The sequence below is a fragment of the Nelusetta ayraudi genome, unplaced genomic scaffold (genome assembly GCF_046127955.1).
Source record: "Nelusetta ayraudi isolate G7.1 ecotype Tasmania unplaced genomic scaffold, CSIRO-AGI_Nayr_v1 ptg000058l, whole genome shotgun sequence".
NCBI classification, from domain to species: domain Eukaryota; kingdom Metazoa; phylum Chordata; class Actinopteri; order Tetraodontiformes; family Monacanthidae; genus Nelusetta; species Nelusetta ayraudi.
The window spans coordinates 1893438-1918776 of record NW_027466108.1 but is presented as its reverse complement, the minus strand read 5'-3'; the positions used below and the strand labels follow the sequence as shown (position 1 = coordinate 1918776).

At 44.0% G+C, this 25339-nt stretch overlaps 2 protein-coding genes and 1 long non-coding RNA gene across 9 annotated transcripts in view; 2 read left to right on the top strand and 1 right to left on the bottom strand.

Annotated features, from left to right (window-relative positions):
* The window catches only part of LOC142896948 (nuclear factor 7, ovary-like), a 177206-nt gene that overhangs the window by 29123 nt on the left and 122744 nt on the right, over nt 1–25339 (top strand). The gene's annotated exons all lie outside the window — the stretch shown is intronic.
* trpm3 (transient receptor potential cation channel, subfamily M, member 3) overlaps nt 1–25339 on the bottom strand; it is a 129953-nt gene that overhangs the window by 4816 nt on the left and 99798 nt on the right. For 2 of the 7 annotated variants that reach the window (XM_076038910.1, XM_076038908.1), the window contains 14 exons: nt 23655–23755; nt 22933–23067; nt 22778–22828; nt 18261–18401; nt 15630–15659; nt 13592–13884; nt 12362–12590; nt 10014–10217; nt 7141–7281; nt 4474–4602; nt 3680–3931; nt 2808–2982; nt 2203–2331; nt 431–581 (listed from right to left, as the gene is read on the bottom strand). In XM_076038910.1, coding sequence (XP_075895025.1) covers nt 431–581; nt 2203–2331; nt 2808–2982; nt 3680–3931; nt 4474–4602; nt 7141–7281; nt 10014–10217; nt 12362–12590; nt 13592–13884; nt 15630–15659; nt 18261–18401; nt 22778–22828; nt 22933–23067; nt 23655–23755 — 2161 coding nt within the window. The remainder of the gene's footprint in view (nt 1–430; nt 582–2202; nt 2332–2807; nt 2983–3679; nt 3932–4473; nt 4603–7140; nt 7282–10013; nt 10218–12361; nt 12591–13591; nt 13885–15629; nt 15660–18260; nt 18402–22777; nt 22829–22932; nt 23068–23654; nt 23756–25339) is intronic. The other 5 variants (XM_076038911.1, XM_076038909.1, XM_076038913.1 and 2 more) reach the window with 5 other exon arrangements.
* The window catches only part of LOC142896955 (uncharacterized), a 525186-nt gene that overhangs the window by 418311 nt on the left and 81536 nt on the right, over nt 1–25339 (top strand). The gene's annotated exons all lie outside the window — the stretch shown is intronic.

Genomic DNA, 25339 nt, shown 5'->3' with positions numbered 1-25339 from the left:
TAATGCTAATATTGATTACTTCAAAGGGGAACCTATAATTAAAAATACTTTTTCAGCTCCTTATTTTTTGCGCTATTTGGCATAACAAGTAACATACATCATTGTTACGTCTCTGCATACTTCTTTAATGTGGGTGTGGGAGTCAATAGCCAATCACAAGTGAGCTTTTTCAAGGCAGCGCCACTGATGGAGCGGGTAGGGGAAGGCAGAAGTCAGAGGAGGAAGAAACACCTGCATTGCAAGACCAGTACCTTGGTTATTGTTTGAAGTAGACCACCAAAATGAATTCATTAAATCTGGAGATAGCCATAATAGGCGCCCTTCAATTATACCAGCCTTTAAGTCTGCTGTGTGTGCAAATAAACGTGGTGTCTTCAAATGTTTCTGTACAGGGGAAGGGAAGAGGCTTAAGATAATGGAATGCACGTACTTAAAGACAGCGATGAGAAGGTTGACCAGCAGTATGTTGGCAACCAGCAGATAGCAAGCCATGATAGCCGGGACAATCCAGGCGCCGGTCTTACACGGCGGCAGCGCCACCACCACACCGTCCTCTGTGGTGATGTTCTGCCCACAGGGGGCTTCGCACCGCCACGGAAAAAACAAAAACAGACACAGAAGTTAATTCAAAGTCAGCCGCATAGAGAGACTTGAAGACCCTCGTGTACAATATCACAGCAGAAATTTGCAGGTGAGCAGCATATTTGGAATGCATGCAAAAGAAAAAAAAAATAGAGACACAAAGGCTAACATACAATATGGTGTTAACACAAACCGGATAGAATGCACACACACATACACACCATGACGCTTAGTTACAAGACAAACAATCAAAGGACGTAAAAACAGAAAGCATGACGACATACTCTTTGCAAACAAACAAGAAGCATAAAGTTTCCTTATGCTTCTTCAAGTGTGGAGACTTAAAATGGTTGGGGCTCATGTTCAGAAATGTGCATCTGGAAAATAAATACACCACACAATGCATTCATCATGACTCAGTACGCTTGTGTGTCGCCAATATATTTAAACATGCAAGCCATGTTTGGAATATATTGTCACGTTATGTGTGCCACAGCGCTATTCAGCGATGGTCGACTGCTTCACATTGTCTGGGATGTAATTAGGATACATAGTATGTTTTTTCCATCTGTGATGGTTCAGTTGCGGTGGATTAACTGGGGAAGAGTCACATTTCTTTTTTCCCTTGGGTTTGTTTGCCTTTGAGATTCATTCTAGTCATGCTCATCATTGATTGTTTGCATGTTTGCCTCAAATTGTTTCACACAATGCAGCCCAAAGACAGAGAACTGAAGTAATTTTTCTATGGTTTTTAATTTTACTTTTACCTCAGAAAAATTTTGGAATTAAAAACTCTGACAACTGAACCACGTGAAAAAACAGATCATATGATGAGAGGCGGCCGATTGATCGTTTTGCTGTGCATGTGTGTATGCTAGTGATTAGGTCTCGTATGAGGTGGTACTGACATGAAAGCCTAAACGCTCTCGTGTCCTGAATATCGGCCACGCTGTCAGACATTTAGCTCAGTGTTGCTCCGTGAGAAGCTTAGCCAGCGTAAAGGGGGACGGTGGTATGGTTTGTAATGACAGACGGCGTTAGCGTGGCAGGGTCACCTCTTCAAATGAAACTGGGTCAGAATTAGGGATCAAAGAGGGTGGAGCAAACATCAAGGAAAAAATCAAACTTTACGACTTTGATACTTCTTGATGTTGAAGTTGACCAGGAAACATGAAAAAAAAAAAAGCCATAGAGCTAAAAACAGATTTGAAGAGTGCTACTGCCAAGTAACAGTGCCATTCGCCAGCCGTGCCAGAATTAGACAGGGTAAAGTTGCTCTAATACGCCCTCAGGTCAGACCTCAGTTATTCAGTCAGATGTTTTTCTGCTTTTTTTTGTTGTCAGCCTCAGTGATTGAAGGAGGCTCGCCAATTCGCTAAGCTCTCAGAACAAACTGGAGTTGATTGGAGATAATAAAAAAAACAGCAGCTGACCCAAGATGTCAAACACAGCAGGCAACTTTAACCTCAGAGCATGTGGAGCCGCATGCACACTTCTGTCTCAAGTGGCCTCTAGTGGAAGGAGTGGGCATGACATGGTGGTGAGGTGGTGAGGGTGATGGAGGTTGCAAAAAAAGGGCAGATGTGGTTTAATTATTAAGATATGTGTCTATTGATTTACTGGGGTTTTGACCGCACTGGGAAATGTGGGATGGACCGTTACTACGCCAGCTTCCGTGAGCTCGAAAGTAATTTTCGACCAGCCAGAGTTTTTCATTCAGCCTTTGCTGTAACTTCCTACTATGCATATCTGAAACAAAGAACGAAAACATTATTTCAGATTCTCTTCTCTTTGGGCCACTGCTCACATTCAGTTACACACCATCATACAGTATACGCTGCCATACAAAGAGACAAACAGAGTGGCGCACTCTCACTCTGAAGACACCTCCTCACCTTCTCGACAAGGTATATTATAACGCAAGGACAAAAAAATAAAATAAAACAACAACAACACAAAAAAAAAAAAAAAAATCCACACAGACTGACTTAGAACTTGATTATAAGAAAATGCCGACGGGGTAAAACAAACAACTTATTTTGGTTACAGTGTTAATATTTAAATAAATAAAAAAATAGATAGACATTCTCCAAAATCACGTATCGCTGTGAAGGAAGGTCTGAGGTATGTTATTCTGCACTCATGTCTGCCAGTTTATCGTCTCTTTGCATGCGGTGGAAAAAAAAAAAAAAAAAAGTAAAAAGTTTTTTTTGGCGGCGGCTTACGGTCAATCTGGTCTGCAAACACCTCTCCGTAGATCATCCAGTAGGGCATGAAGAAGATGTTCCTGGCAAGCATCCACGACGGGTCTTCGTTGGGGTTGAGGATGGCCTGACGCGCCACCCCAAAACTCATCAGCACCACCAACATGATGATCACAAAGTACATCATGTCGATCATCTAGCAAGAGGGTTTCGGAGAGGAGGGTCGGGGAGGAAGAGGAGACACGTGGTTCGAAGGGAGGTAGAAGAGAGGGAAAGAGATTAATGGCAATGTTCAGAACTTGTTCCGGTCGGTCAATGGACCATTCACGGAGCCCCACACTCAATATTTAAAATATACTTCAGCGCGGTTCATGACATGTAATTGAGGAAGTGGAACATATCTATCTGTAATGAAATCAGTTTGTTTTTTTTTAAATACATTTTTTATTATTTTAAAAGCTAAAACACAAGTAAAAGGTCCATTTAGGGCCGAGTCCCTCTCTGTATTTTATCTACTTTCACATCAAACGCCCGCGTGTCTCCTGTGGTCGACGAGCCATGAAAAACATCTGACACTCAGTCTTGGGCTTTTGATCCTTCCGCTGATTTCGAGTCCATGCATATACCACACGCAGACTCTGATCTTTTGCGCGTTCGAGATCAAATAGACAATTAGGTTCCGAGGCATGGCTGCGCTCTTTGATATCACGCTGACGCCGCGCGGAGATATTGAACAGCTCTAATCGGGGCAGTCGCTGAACCCTGACCGTCGGCGAGGAATGACGACGCGTCAAGTCAAATGTTACAAAACTGAAGCATGCAAGGAGACGAAGGAATGCAAATGAAAACGACTCAAAAGCATGAAGACGTCACCCCGCCCTGCCTCTTCTCACCATTTTGCCAATCATCATCACATAAGGACCCAGGTACTTGTTGACCCCAAAGATATCCAGCAGCCGGATGTACCAATAGATGATGTTGACGCAGTAGATGACCCGGCCGTAGCTCATGAGCGGCGGCTCCTGCAGGCGCAGAACCATGCCGACGGAGAATATCAGGATGGCCATCAGGTCGGTGATGTTCCAGTACTCCTGTAGCCACACCTTCACCTTCTGCAACAACTTCCCTGGCTCTGACATTAGGATCTGGAGGGGGAAAGATGTCATCATTAAAAAAAAAAAAAAAAGAAAAAAAAATACAAGGAAATACACATACAAGTGTCCTGGGGGAGCGATTAAAAAGGCAAAGAGTTGCAATCATTCCTGACCACCATAAGAGGGCAGTGTGAGACCAGCTTGGTAGCTCTTGTTTGCTGTGTGACTTGAAAGGATGTGACATAATGATTAATGGATTTTACACAGCTCCAGTACAAACTGAGGGCAGGCCGGAATAAAGTCTCTCCTAAATGCAATTCCCATTTTTTCACATTTATATCGACTTCTCTTTCCTCACATCCTGCGGCCCATTTCAATTTCATTTCTGTTGTTTATTTTGTCCTATTTAGTGGGGTCTGTTCACTGATATGGACAGAACAATAAACTGCAGCGCTTAAACATACAACTAGACAGAATTTGCATAATCACGGTGACAAACTTCACGCCTTTGGCAGGCAGTGGCGACAGAGTAGATCACAGGGTGTGTGAATGCTGCACACGTGCATGCATGCATGCTGCAAATGATGTGGTACCTCTCTCATCTTCTCGATGCCGTTAGTGAAGATGTAAGCGATGACGATCCACTCCTGAGGCGAGGGCCACAGGTCCATCTTTACCAGGACAATGTAGTTGAATAACATCAGGTAGCCAACATAGGCCATCTGTGTAAGAAGAACACAAAAAGGAGATTGTTGTCGTTGCTGCCTGCTCCCATTTATAAGAAACATAAACTTTACAACATCAAAATGTGTCTCATTAAACAAATTAAAGGGGCACTGGAAAAACAATGTTTAGCCTTCCTGCTCTGACAACGATGTAAAAATCCTCCCTTTTATTTTGGATCTTAAAATGGAAATTTGTTATGAGGCACGTGACAGCTGCAGTCGGCCTGAAAGTGTTCATCATGTGTTCTCTGGCTGATTCTATTTAAATATATGTCAGTTGTCCACGTTGTTTTTTTTTTCTTTCTACGCCTCTTTGAGAACGGTGTCATCATCACCTAGACACGCTAGTTTCTTCATGTGTCTATCTGGGATCTGACAAAACCAAACAGATGATTTCACACATCAGTGGGCTTATTCCTCATATCCATCTGGAAAAGAGCGGTGCAGCATCTGAGTGGAAGACCGGACCAACAGTCTGTGCTTGCGTTAACAGCTAATTGGATGTCTTCGTTAGGAGTTTAGCCATTTGGTAACCAGAACACATGGAACTCCTGTCTTCCTCCTCAAAAGACCTGATCGATTGGTTATGTCACAATTCAACCACCTGAGAAAGAATCAATCAATCAATCAATCAATCATTCTATCTATCTATCTATCTATCTATCTTGCAATCAGAGTTACAGGATCACTTTGTTTTTTTTTGTTTTTTAACATTGTGATTGGCAGGTGAATCTTTAAAAAAAACGGGTTTGTATTCAAGTATGCAAGTATTCATTTATGAATGTCCACTAAGGGCTGTGTTTCAGTCAGACATTATCAGTTTGATTTGATTGAGCATTTGGTGACCCACATCCCTCCCAGACAGTTTAAACCGCATAAATATATTTAACAGTGACCAGGACAGTGATGCAAAATTGCAGAGTTTTTTCAATTTGAAATTCTAATGAATAATTGAAAGATATAACATCGCTAAATTATAGATTAAAGTAACTAGAAAGACACAGTCGATCGTTTTTCTGCTGCCCTGTGCCTAAAACCAAGCAATCTAGTGAAATAAGCTCCCAAAGTGATTTTAATAATGTGTGACGACTGGCATTTAGCACCGTGTGCACACTTGGCTTGTGCGATAAGTTTGAGCAATAAATGGGGCAGCACTCCACAAAAAAAGAAAAAAAAAAGAGACAGACTTGGACCCTGGGAAAATAAAGCATCCATTCTGCTGGAGAAATAATGAAATTCACAGGAGATTTTTTTTTCTTTTTTTTTTTTTTTTCCTTTTCACCTGAGGGGCAGATGTGGAGAGGGAGAGACGTGAAGCAGAATGAGAAACCCAAGAAGGAAAAATAAGGATGGAACAAAACACAGTGCAAATATTTGGACATGAATAAACAGTTAAGTCCCTGCTGGTCATGTACAAAGATTTCACTGGGCAAGAAAATTGAATAAGCCTAAAGATGGGGTAACAAACAAAGATTCCAAATTGCTCTGCCTAAACAAACACAGCTCTTTAAAGATGGCAGCCCGGAAGATTTTGGAGCATATGATGGCAAGAAAGCAAATAATACACCTACAAACAATGTTGATCCCTGTTCTCTGACCTCACGTCTTTCTGAAAGGAGCTCTGATGTCAGATCCACAAGATGGCCTGCTCTTTATGTAAATCTAAATACTTCATAGCAAGTAACATACAACAGTGATTTTCATTGACTTTTCCACATGATTTCCTTTTTCGGTTCCATTTCACACCAGTCGATCCCATTGTTGTCCTCCATTGGGCCTTCAGACATTTGAAATTGACATTGTAAAAATTAAAACTAAACCTATTAACCCAAATATTTTAGTCCTTGTAATAAGCATTAGTTAAAAGGTAATAAGTACCCTATAAGATGGTTATTAACATTAATAAGCATTATTAACACAGATTTAATATAGTTAATAATGAGATAACTATGCACTTGTTAACAGTTAATCATGCTTTTTACAGCTATTGGATCTAAAGCGAGAACACTGGCTTATTTTAGCTAATAAATGTTTATTGTGTATTTACTATTGACTAAAAATGACTTTGACCTGATGAAATTGGAAGACAAACAACTGTTCCAAAGTTGCCCAAAACAGTTGTAATTGCTGCATGAGGCACAAAAGGGTACTTATTACCTATTCACTGAGGCTTATTACAAGGACCATAACGCTTATTAATGTTAATAAGCATCGTATAGAATACTTATTACCTATTAACTAATGCTTATTACAAGGATTGTAATATGAAGTGTTACCTAACCAAGAAGCCGGAGAAACTGCACCGCGTCTCCTGCTCCCTCACACCCTTAAACTAGTGTTTACCACCAAGAGTGTAAAAACAACATTGTGTTTCACACTGAACCTTCCCACTGCCATGCAGTGGAGTACTTACTGTGGCAGCAGGAGCCACCGGCAGGGAAGTGGGACTTAACTCTGTCGCAGATATACACTAAGAGCTGACAGTGCTGGCAGGAAGGAGCGCAGAACGTGGGTGGGCCCGGCTGAGGCACTCACCGTATGGAACCAGAACTTGACAATGGGAGCGTTGTAGAACTCGTATATCTTGCGGCCCATGGGGATGAGGCGGTGGCGGTTCTGAACCTCCTCGACGTCTTTTTTCCTGGACGTCTCCGTGGTGACCTTACCGAGCATGGCCTTGGTGGTTGCAAACCCACGGAGGAGGGAGCGAAAAAGCGCGAGGCGGTTGGAGAAGATAGAGGGGGATCAGACGGAGGGAGGTGGAGGGAAACGGAGGCAAAGTGGTGGGAGGGAACGGGAAAGAAAAAGAAAAAAAACAAAGAGCAAAGCATGAGAAAAGTGTTCGCATGACGGCTTTCAAGCAGATCAAGTGGCACCGTTCAAGAACGAGAGGCAGGCACAGGCAATGTCATCATTCCAAAACGTGAGATGTGTGTGTGAGGTGGAGCGTCGGGTGAAGGCCGGTCACACAGTATGACGCAGACAGTGACACTCATGGATTGTGTCTCAGACAACATTTATGAGGCAGCGGGAGAGAGAGAGAGCGAGAGAGAGAGAGGGAGAGAGAGAGAGAGAGAGAGAGAGAGAAAGCGAGAGAGAGAGAGAGAGAGAGAGAGAGAGGGAGAGAGAGAGAGAGAGAGAGAGAATTCGGGGGGACGAAATGATGGCAGCGAGGGGACAGAAAGAGGAGGAGGAAGAGGAGGAGGAGGAGGAGGAAGAGGAGACATTGATATCTCATTTCAATCTGTGACACATTCCCTCATCCATGAGTGGGGTCCGGAGCCCACCGCAGTTTATGAGTCATGGTCTTAATGTCAAGGCAACAACAGACCTCTGAGGGAGTGCTTGTCGTGGAACTCTGCATGGGTGCGAGTGTGTGTGTCGGCACTCAAGAAAAAAATTACAGTAACCACAGAAAATTGTGTTTAGAATCTGGAATCATTCGTTTTGACAACCATTTCATTGGTTACATACACACATACTGTACACACATACATTTGATTTCATTGGAATGCAAGCAGGGCGAATGCTGGCTCACCTTGAACAAAAGTCAAGGTACAGCAGCAAAGCAAACTGAAATGAATTTGTCACTGCTATCTATTTAATTTGTTTAACTTGATTTATTCATTTCTTTATTTACATCTGTTTGCAGGTCATTATGCAGCTCTCTACTCTGTCTGCAACAGAAGCACAGGGACGAGTTGAATAGACTTTACGAAAAGTTCATTTGCAAAATAAGCGGAGCCATCTAGTTAACGGATTTAATAAGCAGCAAATATAAAATGCGCCAGACGTGCAGTGTCTACTGATTTTCTTGTCTTGTTGAGAATTTCTTGTGGTTACCGTAATCAATCTCTGAGGGGAAGTACCTGGGCATGGAAAGACGTGCTTGATCTGTTTAAAAATTTAAATTCTCTGCCCAGAAATGCTTATATAAAAATAAAAAAAGACTAAACATTACAACAGAAAATATAACAAAAAAACAAATCCCTCCTGTTAAAATATTAAAACAGACTTTGTTATGTTTTTTTGTTCTTTGCCAAATGTGTGTAACATGTACAGCTAACGTTCTGCTCATGTCACACACAGACGAGGCCTTCAGGTGACCCGTTTTAGATGCCGCGCCATGCCTGTGCTTGGACATGCACGTTATCCAATCAGCAAGCGTCAGCAAGCTGACAAACGAGCCGTAACGGTCGACTCGGTGTGGGGTTTTTCTACTGCTATCTGGTGGTAGGACAGCTCAGTCTCCCTCTGCGGTGCAGCAGTCTGTGCGTTTGTATCCACATGAATCTTTGCGTGATTCATAGGTAACCGGTGGTGCATTTGAACAGTCAGCTGCCAAGACAATAGGAAAGGCTCTTTGCAAAATGCATCCCTTGGCGGCAGGGCTCTTTGTTTAACACCTACGGCGCCTCAAGGAGTGCATGCGCAAATGGTCCGTTTTGTGAGTCTTTGTGCTGGCTTGCTGCCTGTGCTCAATGCAGATGCGTAGAGGTGCTGGGAGGCACCTCGCGGGACAACCAAAGCCTCAGGTTTTGTGTCTTAAAATGGCCTTTCGTTTGCAGTTAGGCTTTTAAAACACAAACAAGATTTGGTTGTCTAGTCTGCTATCAAATGCATGGGGTGGACAAGTTTGAATCCTGTTGCGCATCCACGTTTTTAATGCAGATGGACCCCAGTTCGCTCACTGCGAGCTGGGAGAAGGTCCTCAGACTCCCCGTGATGTAAGCACTGCAGCAGCAGGCGCACATTGTTATATAATGGAAAAGCCCGGGCCACCCATGCTCAGCAGCTGACATGCTGAGTGGTTTGCTGCAGCAAGCCACCATCATGATGGGGGGAGAGTGAAGGCAGCAATCAGCTGGCATACAGTACAATACCTCAATCGGAACTGAGCTTGGACAGAGAGAGAGAGAGAGAAGATGTGGGAGCAAGAGAAAGCAAAAAAAAAAAAAAAAAAAAGAAGCAACGGAGGACAATAAAGAAGCAAAAGGGGCAGAGAAGGAAACGGAGAGCTGGCCAAAGATCAGGAGGAAACCAAGGTAAAAAAAAAATAGAGGTAGAGAGAAGGGGATAGATGGAAGAAAGAAAATACACAAGGGAACCCACAAGCGGCGACAGACTGAGACGCTACAACTCCAAGAACAAGTCTTTGCTGAGACGACGTGAAACAGGAATGGCAGATTGAGCTGGAAGGATCCAGTCGGCCAGAATAAGGGGGAACAAATATGTGTGTGGAGAACTGTGTGCAGATGTATGAACGTTTAGCTGTGGACAGAATAGTCGTTGAAAAGAATGGTCCACAGGACGCTAGAATCTGGACTATGTTTGGCCATAAGTTGAATTACTCTCGACTGATTGTGTGCGCAAGTTCTGAGATGCAGGGCTGAGGTGGGTTCTCTCACCACGGAGTTGTACTGCGTCTCACAGTAAGATCTTACTGTGAACTCCATGTCCTCCTCTTCCTTCTCCTTGGCTGGCTTCTCCGGCTCCTCCTCCTCCTTCTCCTGCAGGTAGGCCTCCTGATCCTGTGGCATGTAGGACATCTCGTCCTTGTTCTTAAACTCCAGGCTGAGGATGGACGGCGGCAGGAGCAACCCTAAGATCACCTGGGTGGCGGGGGAGGACAGGAGGCGGAGGTGGATAATAAGAAGGGGGAAGAATGTGAGTGAGAAGAACTGAGATGGGACAAAGTTGCAGATTCCCATAAACTGTGAAAATTGGGATTTAAAAGATTTTTATATTGATAAAAGCTCAACATACTGCCTGTAAAAACCTTAATAAAAGTGTATACTCACAGTATAATAAAAGTCATTTGGTTTTCCTACCCATATAACAGTTCTTATATATGAGTGTGTACATAGCTTGCACCAGCATATTTCTAAGGAAGCCTGTTGTGGACAATCCAGGGCGACCGATGGTGCATTTTGTATTTAGGGTGAACGCTTGCCTTCTCAAATAAACTCATGAAGAAGAAGGTAAATGAGCCACCCAATTATGTGTACGAAGGCCACCGTAGATCACTGGCAAGCTCGGGAGAGGGAGGGTGAGCGAAAGAGTGCTGCAATTTAAAATGTGACCACCAGATGTCTGTCTCTGTCTTTCTGCTCAAACACTTGACCTTTAATGATTATGTTAATCCTTTTTTTTTTTTTTTTTAAGAACCTGCGCACATGGGAAGTGCTCCCATGTGTACTGCAGACCACGACCCTGCAGCTCTTAGACAAAGCAGATAAAGGCGTCACTCCGGCTGTCAACACGGCATAGATGCCACTCAAGGAACAAGAAACACTAAAGATATGGTCACAGAGGAATAAGGGACAAAAAGCTTTTTATTTTATTCATCATTTTGAGAAGCGGTGAAATCTATCCCCTTTGAGATGAAAACGACAGATTACAAGGACTCATTTTTGTAAAACACAAATTATTCATGTCATCGTCCCGCCGAAAAGATTTTAGCTAAGTGACGAAATTGGCGAGGAAGCCCTGAAAGACTGTGGGAAGGAAGTGCGACAAAGAAAACAAGTGTCATCTTGTCTTGTCATCCATCATATCGATGGGTCTGACGGCAGAAATGTCAATCGCCTCTCATGCTTACTGATGTGCAGGAAAAATCAATGTTACATATTTACAGTTTACAGGTTCTGATCGTCGGGTTCGCTATAGACGCCAGCCGTCGCAACTATGGCAAGAAAGAGTCTTTATTGGGTACGATTTTGACATTGTCATTTGCCAAACGGGGTGATCTCCTGAGGGCAGCGAATCTCGTTTGTTCCACTTGTGGTTTCCTTCCTGCCTTTCTGCTCCGCTGCGTTCACTACAGAGGTTGCCCTCTCCTCCTCCTCCTCCTCCTCCTCCTCTGTGCAAAAAAAAAAAAAAAGAAAAAAAAAAAGGCCGAAACCGTACTCAAAGCCCTTGTAGTCAGCCCCGCTCTGAGGAACCAACCAGGCGGACCCATCATCCCTTCTTACACGCTGCCTGGACCTGAACCCAGCCATCCCTCCCGCCAGTCCCAGGGCGAGTCTTTATTATAAATAACTCCAGCCTCTCTGATCCCAGCAGTGGCCTCCTATCAACAGGATAGCAGACAGCTAAGGAAGTCCGCCAGCAATCCTAAATGGACCTTCGCATTTTAAACGCTTAATATGAAGACCTTCGCGGGAAATATATGGAGGGCTGAGAGACAGAACAGGAAAAGTTGAGCGAGTCTGCGCGTCTCGTATTAGCACCTATGACTTCTTAGCCTGTATTATTGCCCTGCTTTATTCCCACAAGACAAACCAGCTCATTGCCGTGGCTGTTTTGCAGAAAAAAAGAAAGATTTTTGCGAAAAATATCCAACGTGGTTTCTCTATTACCAGCACCGGGTGCCCTGAAGCCATATGAGCGCTGATCCAAATGGCCGCGAAGCACCGTGTCTCAGACACAGCTTATTATACCCCGGCTTGTCCAGATAGGTAGTCAGCAATTACTCCTGCCCTCCTCAACAGCATCAAATCTGGACGCTGCCATATGGAACCGCTCTTCACGTACTGCTGAAGTGCCACTCTGCAAACCCACAGAAGGAATCTGAGCAGCGCCTCACACAAGCGAGGTGGATTCTCAAGACCTTCCCTGCCAAACATTTCTCCAGCAGTCTACAAGCACTCCAATAAAGTGCTTGTTTATCGAATACAAACACATTTTTTCTTTGCCAGCGAGCTATCTTATCCAATACCTACGCTTTCTTTCTTTTCTTTTTTTTTTTTTTTACCTTCAGGCCCGAGTTTTTGCGCATACGCAGGCGTCCCATCCACATGTCGGTCAGCAGCATCTGACTGCAGGTGTGAGCGATGAAATCTCGGTGCTTGGCCGCTACCGCCAGCTGCAGGCAGGTGGCGTTGCTCCAGTTCTTCAGCTCGTACGTGAGCAGCTTCATGGCCATCTGCTCGTCCTGTTTGTAGGACTGGTCCAGGAGTTCCACCGCCAGCTGGCCAAACTCCCTGAGATATGATAGGCAATACATATACAGTGTATAGGACCGAGACATAAACAGAAGCAATAACACATGCAACATGTTAAATTGCAATTACACTAGTCATATAAGTCATATAAGAATCTGTGTTTGAAAACAGAACAGGGAGAGCCGCATCTCAAACCGGAATTTTCAAACAATTAATTCCTGAAGTTAATTTACGTCAAACTAACTTCTAAAAAAAATCAGTAATTAGACATCAAGCTTCTGCTAATAAGGGAAGGCCATTATCTTAAGTGCACAAGGTTGATGCACTGCTGGGGTTTGAAACGTTTTTAAAATAACCTTATCTGCGCTGATGCAGTGTAGTATTGCTACTGCCCGTGAGACGCAGTGCATGAATATCAAAAAATAAATAAAAAAATGCACGTTTCTTCAAAAATATAAACATCAATGACTGTCATTGGAATCATACCAGTCAAATGCTGCCACGCGAACTCAAAATTCTGCCGGTGTGTGTGTGTGTGTGTTAAGGGATTTGGGGGTTGTCGCCTTCTCCTCTAATTATCTTTCATCCTCATTAAACAGGCTAAAAGCTAATTTTTCACCAGTAGATTGCGCAGGTGAGCCCTGCAAAACAAACATTCCCAATCTCAATCTGACGCCACTCTGATATCCAGCTCCGCTCCTCACAGTCATATGGGAACATTGTTTGCTTATTGCCTCTTTAACTAAGGACACTCGTGCTTGTTTATGGACATCTGCATGCATGTCACTAGCGTCCCTCTTAAGCCTGAGGTAGCCAGAACAGTTAGATTGCCAGGACGTGGGGACCCTGGGCGTGTTTGTGTGTGAGCTAGCTCACATCGTGCCGCAGAGCAGAGGGCAGCGCCGTCTAGCTTCACCGCTCAATTTCGCTTTAATATTTTATTAGAGAAACCTTTCCGCGAAGGGCTGTGCAATCGCACCGTATTGACACAGCCCGGTCGCTTCCAACCGCACACACGTGCTAGCGCATCCTTCACCCACCTGGAGTTGTGGTTCAGCTCCTGGGAGATGTCGTCCACCATGTCGTTCTCGGACGCCTCGTGCGCCATGGCCTTGCAGAGCTTGCACGCCACCAGGGCCTTGGCCATGGCCTCTTCGCCGTGCTGCCAGAAGAAGAGCGCCATCTTCTGACGCTTCATGAGCACGGCCCACACCATGAGCTCGTGGAAAGGGAAGGGGAAGTGGTTGATTTCGGGGTCGTCCAGGTCGATGTCCACCTCCTCCTCGCGCTTGCGCGTCGTCTTTTGGCGGCCTCTGCGGATGGGCATGTCATCCTGGTTGGGACCCGTAGCGAGTGAGCAGGGTGGAGAAAGAGAGACAGGCGATGTGGACTGACACATTTTAGGGAGATTTGTCAGGAGATTGACGATAAAATGTAGCCCTTCAATCGTTTGGAAAGTAAGACGGCATGAAAATCATTGGTAACTTAGTCTGTTGGTAACTATGTTGAGATTTCTGTGTAAAAACAATAAATGTTCCATTAGGTTCATTAACCCCAGCCTTGATTTTAAATGCACAAAACTCCAAGGTGCTTCACATCGAACAAACTTAATCTCTTCACTGTAAAATCTTATGAGATCATTTTTTTATAACCCTTTTGAACATTTCTTTCGTTTGAGTACAGACTTTGCTCCACCACAGGTGAAGCCCTCTGTGTCTGCTCTGATTGACGCTGCCACGCCATACCTAACTCACATTACTTTCATGTCTGCAGGGTCTCATTGATCTCCAATAATTTCACATTTTAGGATTTGAAGACTTCTGACAGTTGATCAATGGCATGACGTGAGAACGTGGCCGGTAGTGGTTGCAAAATGACTGCTGCCTCTGAGGCAAATCCATGTGACTGATGGAAATAGTTTCGTAAAGGATGTTGGAATAAACGGCAATTAAACAGCAGCGCAGTTAAGAGCAGCGCTGTTAACAGCGGCGCAGCTAACGCGTTTTGATTGCCGCAAAGGCTTTGCGTGACAACCTGGGTTGCGGAGGAGAGGGCAGAACATGAGGCCAAGAGCAAAGTGGCAACAACAGAGAGAGATCACACACCGACAGGAAGACAGATTACGAAGGCACACACACGTATAGGACTGGACAGGCGTGCACGTTAGATGTAAATACCTCAGAGGAAACTGCACACACATGCTGTGATAAAAGCTTTATGATGTGGGTTCTTTACAGTGAGGTCGACGGGGATGTGCAAGTCAGTCGACTGTACACACTGCAGCAACATTACGCTGTTTAGGGAAGTCGCGCTTTAACCTTAGGTCCGACTTAACTTAGCCGGGTTGTTCTGACACGTTTGATATAGAGTAAACATTAGCTTACAGTGGAGCCACAACAGAGTGTAAACTTGGATTTATTTCAACTCGTGATTTAGCAACTAGGAAACAACTAGCCAGCCTACTGTTTAGATTTATGTTTTCACTTCAGCATGGCCATAATTATTTATATGGTTACTTAGGCTCCCATTCTGACAGTAAATATGCATCTCAGCCACTGCTGTTAGCCTGTGTGTTGAGCCTTAGCCACAACTTTAGAGTAATTTGTCCTCAAAACTGGACAAAATTGGACAAAGTACACACCAGGGCCTAGTCAATGAATCTGACTTCCTTGTGATTTAGAACACACATTTTTTTATTTATTTATTTTTTTTCTTAAAAATAGGGGCTTGGACTGCAACCTTTTTCGTAGTCCAATTTACAATCTGATTTGTAGCCCTATCTCAGAATGGGGACTTTAGCACTGGCTTAATTTCTAAGACGCAGAGGTTCCATCCATCTTTATAACTTGCGTATAATAGCAAGTGTATAAATACTGCTGGAAAAATAAAAATGAAGGAAGTTCTACCTCAAAATCTCCCTGTTTAATGGCAGTGAGGCCCATTTGAAACTGTTTTAGTCAGAGATGGTTGGACAGCGATTCGACACCCAACATCTAATGAGGGAAAGTAGTGGTGACAAGAGGGAGAAGAGGGCTAAAGGTAGGACTACCACACATTCTCGATGAGATCAGCACTCACCTCCATCCCCAGCAGTTTCAGGGCTTTGGGCTAAAAAAGGCAACAAAAACGAGAAACAAACAGAACAAGACCTTGTCTCATGTATTTTATAGAGTGCACACTCTATAAGCACAAACAGAGTACAGACTGACAAACAGGCGGATTCGCTCGCATGGAAACAGAAAGATTCTTTCATATGCAAAGTTGCCAGCTTTCAGTTTAAGGCTCCCTTTTAAAGGAGAGCGGCGGCAACGAGGGGCAGCATTGTGCGGCGACGTGATTGACAGTACACAACGCGGGGCAAAAACCTCTTGCAGTCAGGTGTTAGAGCCGCGCGCATGTGTGCGTTGCGGTACAGTAGCGTGCATCCGTATCAAAGCAGGGCACGTATGAATTATGCATTCATGAGCCATCATCTGAGTTAGTAAAAATAGCAAAGGGCTCCCGCAGGGATTCTGATATCTACATCTATTTTGAGACTTTGTTCATTGTTAATGTGCACGTGTGTGCGCGCGCAGATGCCAACAGGCAGTAGTGCCTCTATTTCATCATGAAATATTGCATTTTTTTCTCCATTATTTACATCTTGCCTGCTTGTGTAGTGGTAGTCAGCTGCAACCAGCAAGTGGGGGTTTGTTGCTGCCACGCCAGACGTACAGTAAGATGAACAAGGCACATGACAATTTTGCACACGCACACACACGCTCTCTCTCTCTCTCTCTCACACACAGGTGCTTTTATTTTCATCACATCTGACGCAACGGGCGAATCCAAGGAAAAATTCTCCCCTGAAATGGAAAATATACCAGGTTCCTTTTACCTGTTAGCACTATTCATCCATTAAAGTAACGTGTACGGCTTCGTTTTGAAGATGCCACCTCAGATTAGGAATGGGCGATATGGACTAAAAATCTTATCACAATAATTTCTGGCATCTATTGCGATAACGATAAAAGCGGCGATAAAAAAATACAAAACAATTCAATTCATTTTTTTTTTTTTGAAATCGCACACAAAGCTGTATTAAAAAAAAAAATCCTGTTTACACGGATACGCGGGAAACGACTAAAAATAATGTAGTACCGACGCCAGGCCTGGTGTGGCGCTGTAAGTTTACTCCCTTAAGGCGGAAGAAGAAGAAAAACACCTGTAGCACGCCGTGTTTAAAGAAGCATCAGCTCGCTAACAACGTGAGCACCACTGAGAATGGAAAGAAAGAATGCTTGTGAAAAGGCGGTGTGGATAAACGACAGAGATGAACTTCTGCTTTGAGTTACTTTAGAACGTTTAGCTACGAGTTCTACGCTATCAGCCTCGTCGTGCTAGTGCTTCACGTGTGAGTTGCCGGCTGCCAGCAGCAAGTGCGTTGCGCGCGTAAATACGTAATAGACAGAAGTTTATTGTTATGATCGGATGATGACATATTCTCACCGTGGGGAATTTTTTTGCCGATATATTGCAAACGATAACATATCGCCTATCCCTACCTGAGATGTTTGTTTCCCGTCTCTTGCTACTTGTGGGTTTAAACCCGAAAGTAAAATAGAAGCAGAAAATCGCGACGGCAGCACCTCAGTGATAACACTCAGCACAATCCCCTCACAATAAGCTGTTTTGCGCAAAAAAACAAACAAACAAATAAGCAAACAGCAAGCAAAATCTTCTGGACTTATAATCCGTCACTGCCGGGTAGGAGGCTGTTGAAAGAGTCTTTCACGCATGCGCACGTGATGCTTACTTCACCTCAGTGGTGACATGGTGTAGTGTTGGAGAAAATCACTCGCTCCAATTTTGAGGAGTGACAATGATGGAGTTTTTCCAAGCGGACGTGCTTGATGCATGTTTGAATGCACACTTAACCAGTTGCATGTATAAACTGCACTAAAAGGTAAGAGAAACAATGTCTCTTAGGTGTAAAATGAAACAGTTGCAACAAGCACGGAAGCCATTTACCATCTCATGTGCAGTAACACACAAGCCTTGTGCGCTCTTAAGGATCCCATTGATTTTTCAGCTGTGATTGCGAGTGTGTTAATCAGTGAGATGGACCTGTCTGGCAGATGGAACAAATTCGGCCCATATGTTTTACAGTGGCACATGATGAAGAGCCACTGCTGCAGATGAATGATTTGTTGCATCAAGCTAATAATAGCCCGTGTTATGCTGTCTCTACCCGCTATGAGAAGGAAGGATAACATGCGATGGCTTGATGAACGGCCCTTTGACGGCAGGAGATCGTGATTGATGTGGCTCTAAGAACAGGTTTCAATGGACGTCCCTGTTCATGGCTGCTGGTTAGGATCATTTTCCATAGTCCATCAGCTTTTCAGAAAATCTGTGCTGGAAATCTGCTCTTTGTGATATTGCAAAAGACCCAAATACAGTAGTCACACCTCTACTATCCCTTCTCACGTCACCTTTTAACATGTTACGTGCAAAGGATTTTGACATGACGCTGTAAACAGAGAGCTAAAACTGTCCCTGTTTATTGATAATAATAACAAATTAAATAATAATAAGGATAATAATAATGATGACGAAAAACACCAGTAATTCTAGCATCATAATACATTCATCTTAACTTGAACCTAACAAAAGCAAAAATGGCCTCCCTCAGTGTATCTTTGTCCAGGCTTGCCTTCTTTCACTCACCCTCTTGGGTCCAAACAGGTTGTGGTATAAAGTCCTGAATCTCTTCCTGGTGTAGTTACACCGATAAGCCCCGCCCATGAGGTATTCAATAACCAGTCCGATGTCGATGAGGCTGATGCGATAGTCTGGAGGCAGGTTTCCCTGAGAGTGAGAGACAGAAAAAAGGCAGCGTTAACTGACAACAACCCTTGTCAACTGATTAATAATGGAGGGGTAAACAAGAGGCAGACAAGGCTAAATAACAAAATCGAACATTCCTACACACTCACTTCACAAAATCCATATCAAACTGTTGGCTATGAAAGAAAATGTGATTATCTGATTCACCTTGAAGTAGATCCAACTGAACCCTGGATATTCTCGCTTGGAAAGAACACACAACGTCAGTGAGTCAGCAGCATGATAAGCAAGATCAGGGGAAATGAGACACATGGGAACTCTCAGGGACCGTCTCTCTTCCAGCCTCTTTGATTACACTGGCATCTCGACACGGCCTCGCTGGCACGTTTTGTGTGTTTATGTTCAGTCAAAGTTATTTCAGCCTCGCTTTAGACCGAGGGATGTCCTGTCATTTTCAAAAGCGGTCAGAGTCACAGCTCTGAGAAATTTGCCTCCAGATGTAAATTGTCCTCTTGAAGAAAGAAAAAGGGTGGAGTGAAAGCCCGGTTGAAAGAGGAGGGGAGAACCTTCCGAGGACAGTTACAAAGGAAATAGGAAGAAAAAAAGAGAATGATTCGTCATAATTTGCATTTAAGCAGATAATGAGATCTTTTCACTGAGTGTCAGAGCAGTCTTGGAAAAAAGAAGAGAGAGAGAGTGCCAATGTCTCATTAACCTGGTGTATAGATTATATAGAATGTATATGCAGTTATTAATGCTACAGATAAGGTTCATTATTGTAATGGAAGTCCTGTCCTGTGAAGACAATTACCACGTCTACACAGAGAGCTTCTCACACAGCCCGTCATCACTACTGCTTCTCTGAAGCACGGGTCTGTGGAAAAACGCTGATTATTTTGGGATGACTTTGTATCTGTTGATTGTTTTCGTTCACGTCACAGTAGAACGTTAATCCCGGTCTGCACGTTAACCTTGATTCGCAGATTCTTTAAAGTCTTGCGAATGGTTCCTTCTGCAAGATTCCTCGACTTTGCAAAATATTTGGTCTGCGGTCTTTAGATGTCAGACGTCAGTCTTTCTGTAGTCTGTTTTAAGTTTTTCCAACGTCCTCCAGTGTACAGTCGGGTATTAGCGGGGCTTTGACGTGGCTCTTTCAGATTGCTCCTTTTTTCCCCCTCTTAAGCCTTTTAGACGTGCTCTTGCTTACACAATTTAGATCAGTGTCCTGCTGATAATTCCAACTACGTGTGAGATCAAGGTCCAGATGGGTGGCCATCCCCCAGGATATTCTAGTAAAGAGCAGGATTTGTGGGGTATCGATTGTTGCAAGTCCTGCTCATCCTCGTGGCAGTCAAGTAGCATCATGTTATTGGTACATTTTTTCAGTGTTTGCATTCCATGACACATACCCTAAAGTTCCTCATAAGACTTCTTTTGAGTTCACGGGATGTTATCACAAACGTTTTGGGATTGTCAGGTTGTTGACAGTAGCAACTGTACAGTATATTAAGATTAAAATGAAGTCACACATCTTCTAGATTCCATGTAGAATCTTCTAGATTTTCTTGACTGCCTTTCTATGATCTCTTTGAATCTTCGAGGGTAGTTTCTGACTCAAGACTCATTTTAACGGCTGTAATATCTGTCCACTCAGTTTGAGTCTGAGGTTCACAGGACCCCTCGTGTGATTTCAAGTCGGTTGCACAGTTTGCTGTGCTTGTGTCAGAGAAGCTGGCTGGAAGCTGCAGTTAGGAGCTGCCATACGTGACACGGACTGCGGTGATCACGCAGCTAACTTGATCTCCATGACATTTGCCATTGCTGGATAATTGTGGGAAAATGACAAAAAAAAACTGCAATTGATATTGAAATTGTGCCATTAGGGACGGCTGTTAAAACTTTGAAAGGAATTGGAACGAGAAAGACAGTTTACAGCTTCCTGATTGGCCAACGCTGTCAATTTTGGTTCCAACAAACAAAAAGTCCCGATTGAGGTTTCACGACCATCAGTCAGGTGACAAACAATTCAAAGTGGAGCAACTCTTACACTCTCTGTAACAAACAAGAGCTCACAGAGCCTCACTCCCTCCAGATACTGATATATACACGGATATACTTTAAAATGCACCAGTCAGTAGTTTGCTGAGTCCCCTTTTAAATACCCTGTTGTGTTTTAAGCTCGAGCTAATGACTGTTTGTTTACACTAATGCACTGGGAGCGGACTGCAGTGCAGATTTTAATGGTGTAGCTGCGCTGCTGAAAGTTTTCTTTTCCTGCCTGTTCGGCCTTGTCTTAACAGTAACTCATTTGGATGCAGCTTTGTTTAGGTCTCAAAGTTTAGCTTCAGTCTGAAATGTCTGGAAATGTACCACGTTATTGAAGTCATAAATATTTAGATGCAGTTCCAAAGGAGCTATGAACACCTGCTTGAAATCCTCCCCCATCCATTTTGCACATACCTTCAGGCCTTTTGCTTCAATCTATAAGATAGCATTGGTTTTTTTTAGCAGAGGAAAACCAGTTACTGCGTGCCATCTTCGGTGTATGCAACGATCACTAGCTGCGTTTCAATGACAGTTTTTCGCAAAATAAAAGCGATATTTCTAAAATTTCGACAAAACACAATTGCGATTTACAGGCGTTTCCATTGAATGGTGTGAAGTGCATAAGCCATAATTCTCGTAAAATCTCACGGGACGAGATTTTACGAGAATCGTTTGCTTTAGTTTGTTTGCTTCTGTTTGTTTCCGTTTAATTGCTGTCAAGAATGGTTGTTATATTTTTCTGTTTGATTACTTGTCAAAAATATTCTGTCTCCTCCTACGCCATTTTCAGTTGAAGTGAACTGGTCATGTGACCTCGTACATCACGTCCGGTGACGTGTAAATGCGAAAAATTGTTTCCATTACACTTTTGCCATATACCTCTATATCAAAATGTCTGAACCACCTCATGAGAGCGTCAAAACCTTTTAGCGATATTTGAGGTTTTTCGAAGTTTAGATGTTTTTATTACCAGTTTTTTATCACGATATTTAGGTTTTGCTCAATTCTAGGGGTAATGGACACGCAGCTACTGTTATTCTTTCGTGTGTGTCACACTTTTCACACTATCTAATAGGTGAATAATAGCTGTCTTGTGAGCCAAAACGAGAGCTGTGGCCCGCTAAAGGTGCAACCGGCGTTCTACAAGACAGAAAGAAAACAGCGGCGTGAGATGATGACCAACTATGACAGGGGTGGCAGCAGTTACATACCTACGTCTACTTGGCATGATTCCGCGGCACAGCGACACAAACACACGGCTATGCCTATAAGCGATCGCACGCGGCTGGAGGTGAAGATGGAGACGTCACAGAGCCATGCACGACGGCAACTTGCACATTCAGGCGCTGCGAGATTTGAACTGCGTACTTCGCTGCGCCAGCTTGAGGTTAGAAATTGTGATTAAAGACGGAGAGGGGAAAGAGTGATCAACATCCGGTCTCTTCGGGGACCCCCGGAGAAACACGCAGCTTTACAGTAATCAGCCCCACATTAATTAATGAACAGCTCTAAATGCTAATGGAGGTGTTTGCTGACCTCCCCGTCAACTCGCAACCGCGGGGTCACTCCTAATTGACGCAGAGACGGTGCTGAATTAGAGTTGTTGCCTCGTATTGCGCTAATCATTGCACACTGCTAAGAGACACGGGTTTATAATGAGTACGGCATTGTTGACATTGTTTGACTCATTCGCAGCCCACACCGAGGCTACTGAGATTCCTCCAGTTCATGGTTGCAAAATAACACAATTCTGACGCAATTCTGCTTCGTCCGTGCGAGGCTGTTGTGCATTTTCACGAGTCAGAGAACAAAGTGGATGCCTCGCATCAGAAAGAACACAGTTTAAAACCCCATAAATAGGCTCAAAATCAAAGTGAGTGAATAAATTGGTTTGGATGGGTGGGTGGGTAGGGCGGTCTACTGAGTTCCTCCTTCTCAGTGTCACAGAAGTCCCACTGCAGCCCCAGTTTGCTCAAAGGCTGTGGATAAAGCAATGTTTAATACATGCGGTGCTTGTTTACTGGGCTCCCGTGCGCCTGAGAGCAAGAACAGAGTAAATAGAAGTCATGAGAGGGATGGGGTTCGTGCATTGTTCTACACAGCCACGGCAACTCCAGCTGCAAAGGGAAGAGCCGGCCTCTATCTGCAGTTACCAGCGACTAAGGTAGTCAGTGCAAATAGGCAAAACAAAACAAAACCAAGAAATAATAATCATGATAATAAAAATGCAACTGAACCTCTACGGACTAAAACGTCACCTCAAAAAAAAAAAAAACCACCACAGCCAAAACATTCCCACTGAGTGTTTCTACGGAGCCACTGAGCTTTGGAGACGGCGGCGAGCGTCTTACCTTTTTGACGTCTCTGACAAGGTGGTACAGCGTGTTGGACGGTCCGTGTCTCTGTGGGGAAAAACACAAGAATGAAGCCACGTGAGCTTAAGACATTTGATGAACCACTGTTTTTTTTTTTTATTTGAATTACACCTTAACCTGTGTGTTATTACCGTGTTGTAAAGCTCCTCCAGCCTGGAAAGCGTGAGGAAGCGATGCATGCTGACTCCATTTTCAATCAGCAACTTGACAAAGTCCACCCGGTCCAAGACTAAGGCATCCAGCATCGCCTGCTCCAGTGAACCCACCTACGGCGCAGGAAGCGGTACACGTCAATACGTACTGGGCCGTGAGCAACATCAACTGCTGCGCATGCTGCAAGCTGCAACAGGTTTAGAGGCCGAAAAAAATCCAGCTGCTGCTGTATACATCAACAAATTGTTGTTGGTTTACGCGCTCAACAACAGTGGAACTTAATTTAATTTCGTTAAATTTCTGCTTCTTCTTTAATGTGGCTTCTTTTCCTCCCAAAAAACTCTAAAAAAAAAAAGTAGCAAACAGCCAGGCACTCTCCGAGTTGCCCTCTGCATCAAATTTGACTTCAAAAAGGAAAATGAAAACATTTGCTTTTCTCTCATGTTGAACTTGTTATCTTTCTCTCTCACATCATTTGGACTGACTGATTTCTACTGGTATTCTGTCTTCATGAAAATAAGCTGCATATAGAGCTCGGGGGCACAATCAGCGCACAGACAGACAGATTCCCGCCTCATCCTGGTAACATGTCAGCGGGCGTGAACGTCAAAAAAAGCCATTAACGATTGCAGTTTTTCCATTATTTTAACATTAGTAATATAACATTTCCCCCCCTTTTCCATTAGTGATTAGTTTTTACAGGCCACTGCTGTCCGTAGATGAAGATCTGACTGCGAGCGATGTCCACCCTGTTCCACGCCAGAGCCAAACTCAGCTGGTCGGGAGCGGAGGCGTTGGCACCTGGGAACAACGAGAGACGAGTGAGAAGGTCAGCTTCCTCCAACACACACACACACACTTCCTGGTTGGCTACAATGTTGTATAACATAGTCAGCTTTGACAGTTCATTAAGCATTCTCTCCTAGCTTCCAGGGACAATGACAGGCAGCTATGACAAATCGCATGTTGTGGATTAAAAATTTAAATAAGACAAAAAGGATTTAAAATGCACAGATACAGTGCAGTCATCTTGGCTTTTACAGCAAACACAAACAAAAAGATTGAAATCTAATGCAGAACAGCTTCGGTCTAAATCTTTATTACACATTTTCTTTGTCTTGAACACTGATGATTATTTCTGGTGGATAAATATAAGTCTACCATAGAACCACATAGATATTTGAAGAGGAACTTAAAGCAACGTATAATAAATGATCCAGAAAGACAAACTAAACTTAAAAAAAAACAAAAGAAACCTTGTGCTGTGGGAAGTGTAAGTTTTAATAGGCACTTCCTGTCTTGGAGCTGAGCTCAGCATTATCACAGTTTAATGCCTGGGCAGACACCAGCAAATGAGATGCAGAGCCAGCTAATATAGAGCTTTCCAGAGGAGATGTGTGTGGATATTAAAAGGCAGGGCTGCCTTTGGCTTTTCCTCAGCCAGCCAGCCGGCAGGGAGGGAGGGAGGCCGACCCGCAGCCAGCTGACTTTATGGACCTAATCTTTGGGATATTGACCACCGCAGACAGCAGACCATCAATTACTTCCAAACTACCCTCTGTTACACCATGTGGTTTTAGCCACAGCTTCCTGCCCGCTCCACTTCCCGCACTCCTCCCTCTCAGCCACTCACCGCTTTTATTCTTTCTTGCCCTGCGCTCCCCTCACCTTGTACTCCTCGCTGCACTCCGCCGTGTGCAGCTTCAGGCACTAGCTTTTTTTTTTCCCTGGCAAAAAAAAGTCTAATCCAGTGTTTTAAAAAGGCTCTCGGGCAGGATGTGACTGATTTCATGTTACACTTAAAGCCTCCCTCCAATTGAATGAGCCCAGAGGAAGAGACTTGCATACAGGGTGAGCCTGCTGCCGTTTGCCGGTTTGCACTCATCCTTCTGGTTGCTGCTTTTTCTCTATATCCTTACACCCTTGTTTTCTTGCCGTTTTTTTTTTTTAAACCTCTCCTCTCTCATTCATCCTCGTGTCATTCCACCACACAATTATGTAAAACGCGTCTCTCCTTTACTCGCTCCCTAGTTTAGCATCGTTATGTCTGCGGAAAGAAATGTTCCTCTGAGGAACAGTTCTTCAGACAGTCAATCACATCCTTGGGATTGCTCTATCCCCGGGGCACACTGTGTGTGCGGCGTGCATGTGTGTGTGTGTGCGTGCATGAGAGAGACAGAAGCACAGGCCCAGGGTGAACAGTCCCCTAGGTCTGATTAGCATCATATTCCTGGAGGATGCAAGCGCGAAAATGATCAATACGTGTTACTGAAAAACCAATCAAAGCACTGGTCAGGAGATCCCTGGCGAGTCGGTTTATGTGTAGAGCACCGAAGTGTAAAAAGGCGCGGGGAACAGGGGCGATAGCGACGTTAGCATTGTTGT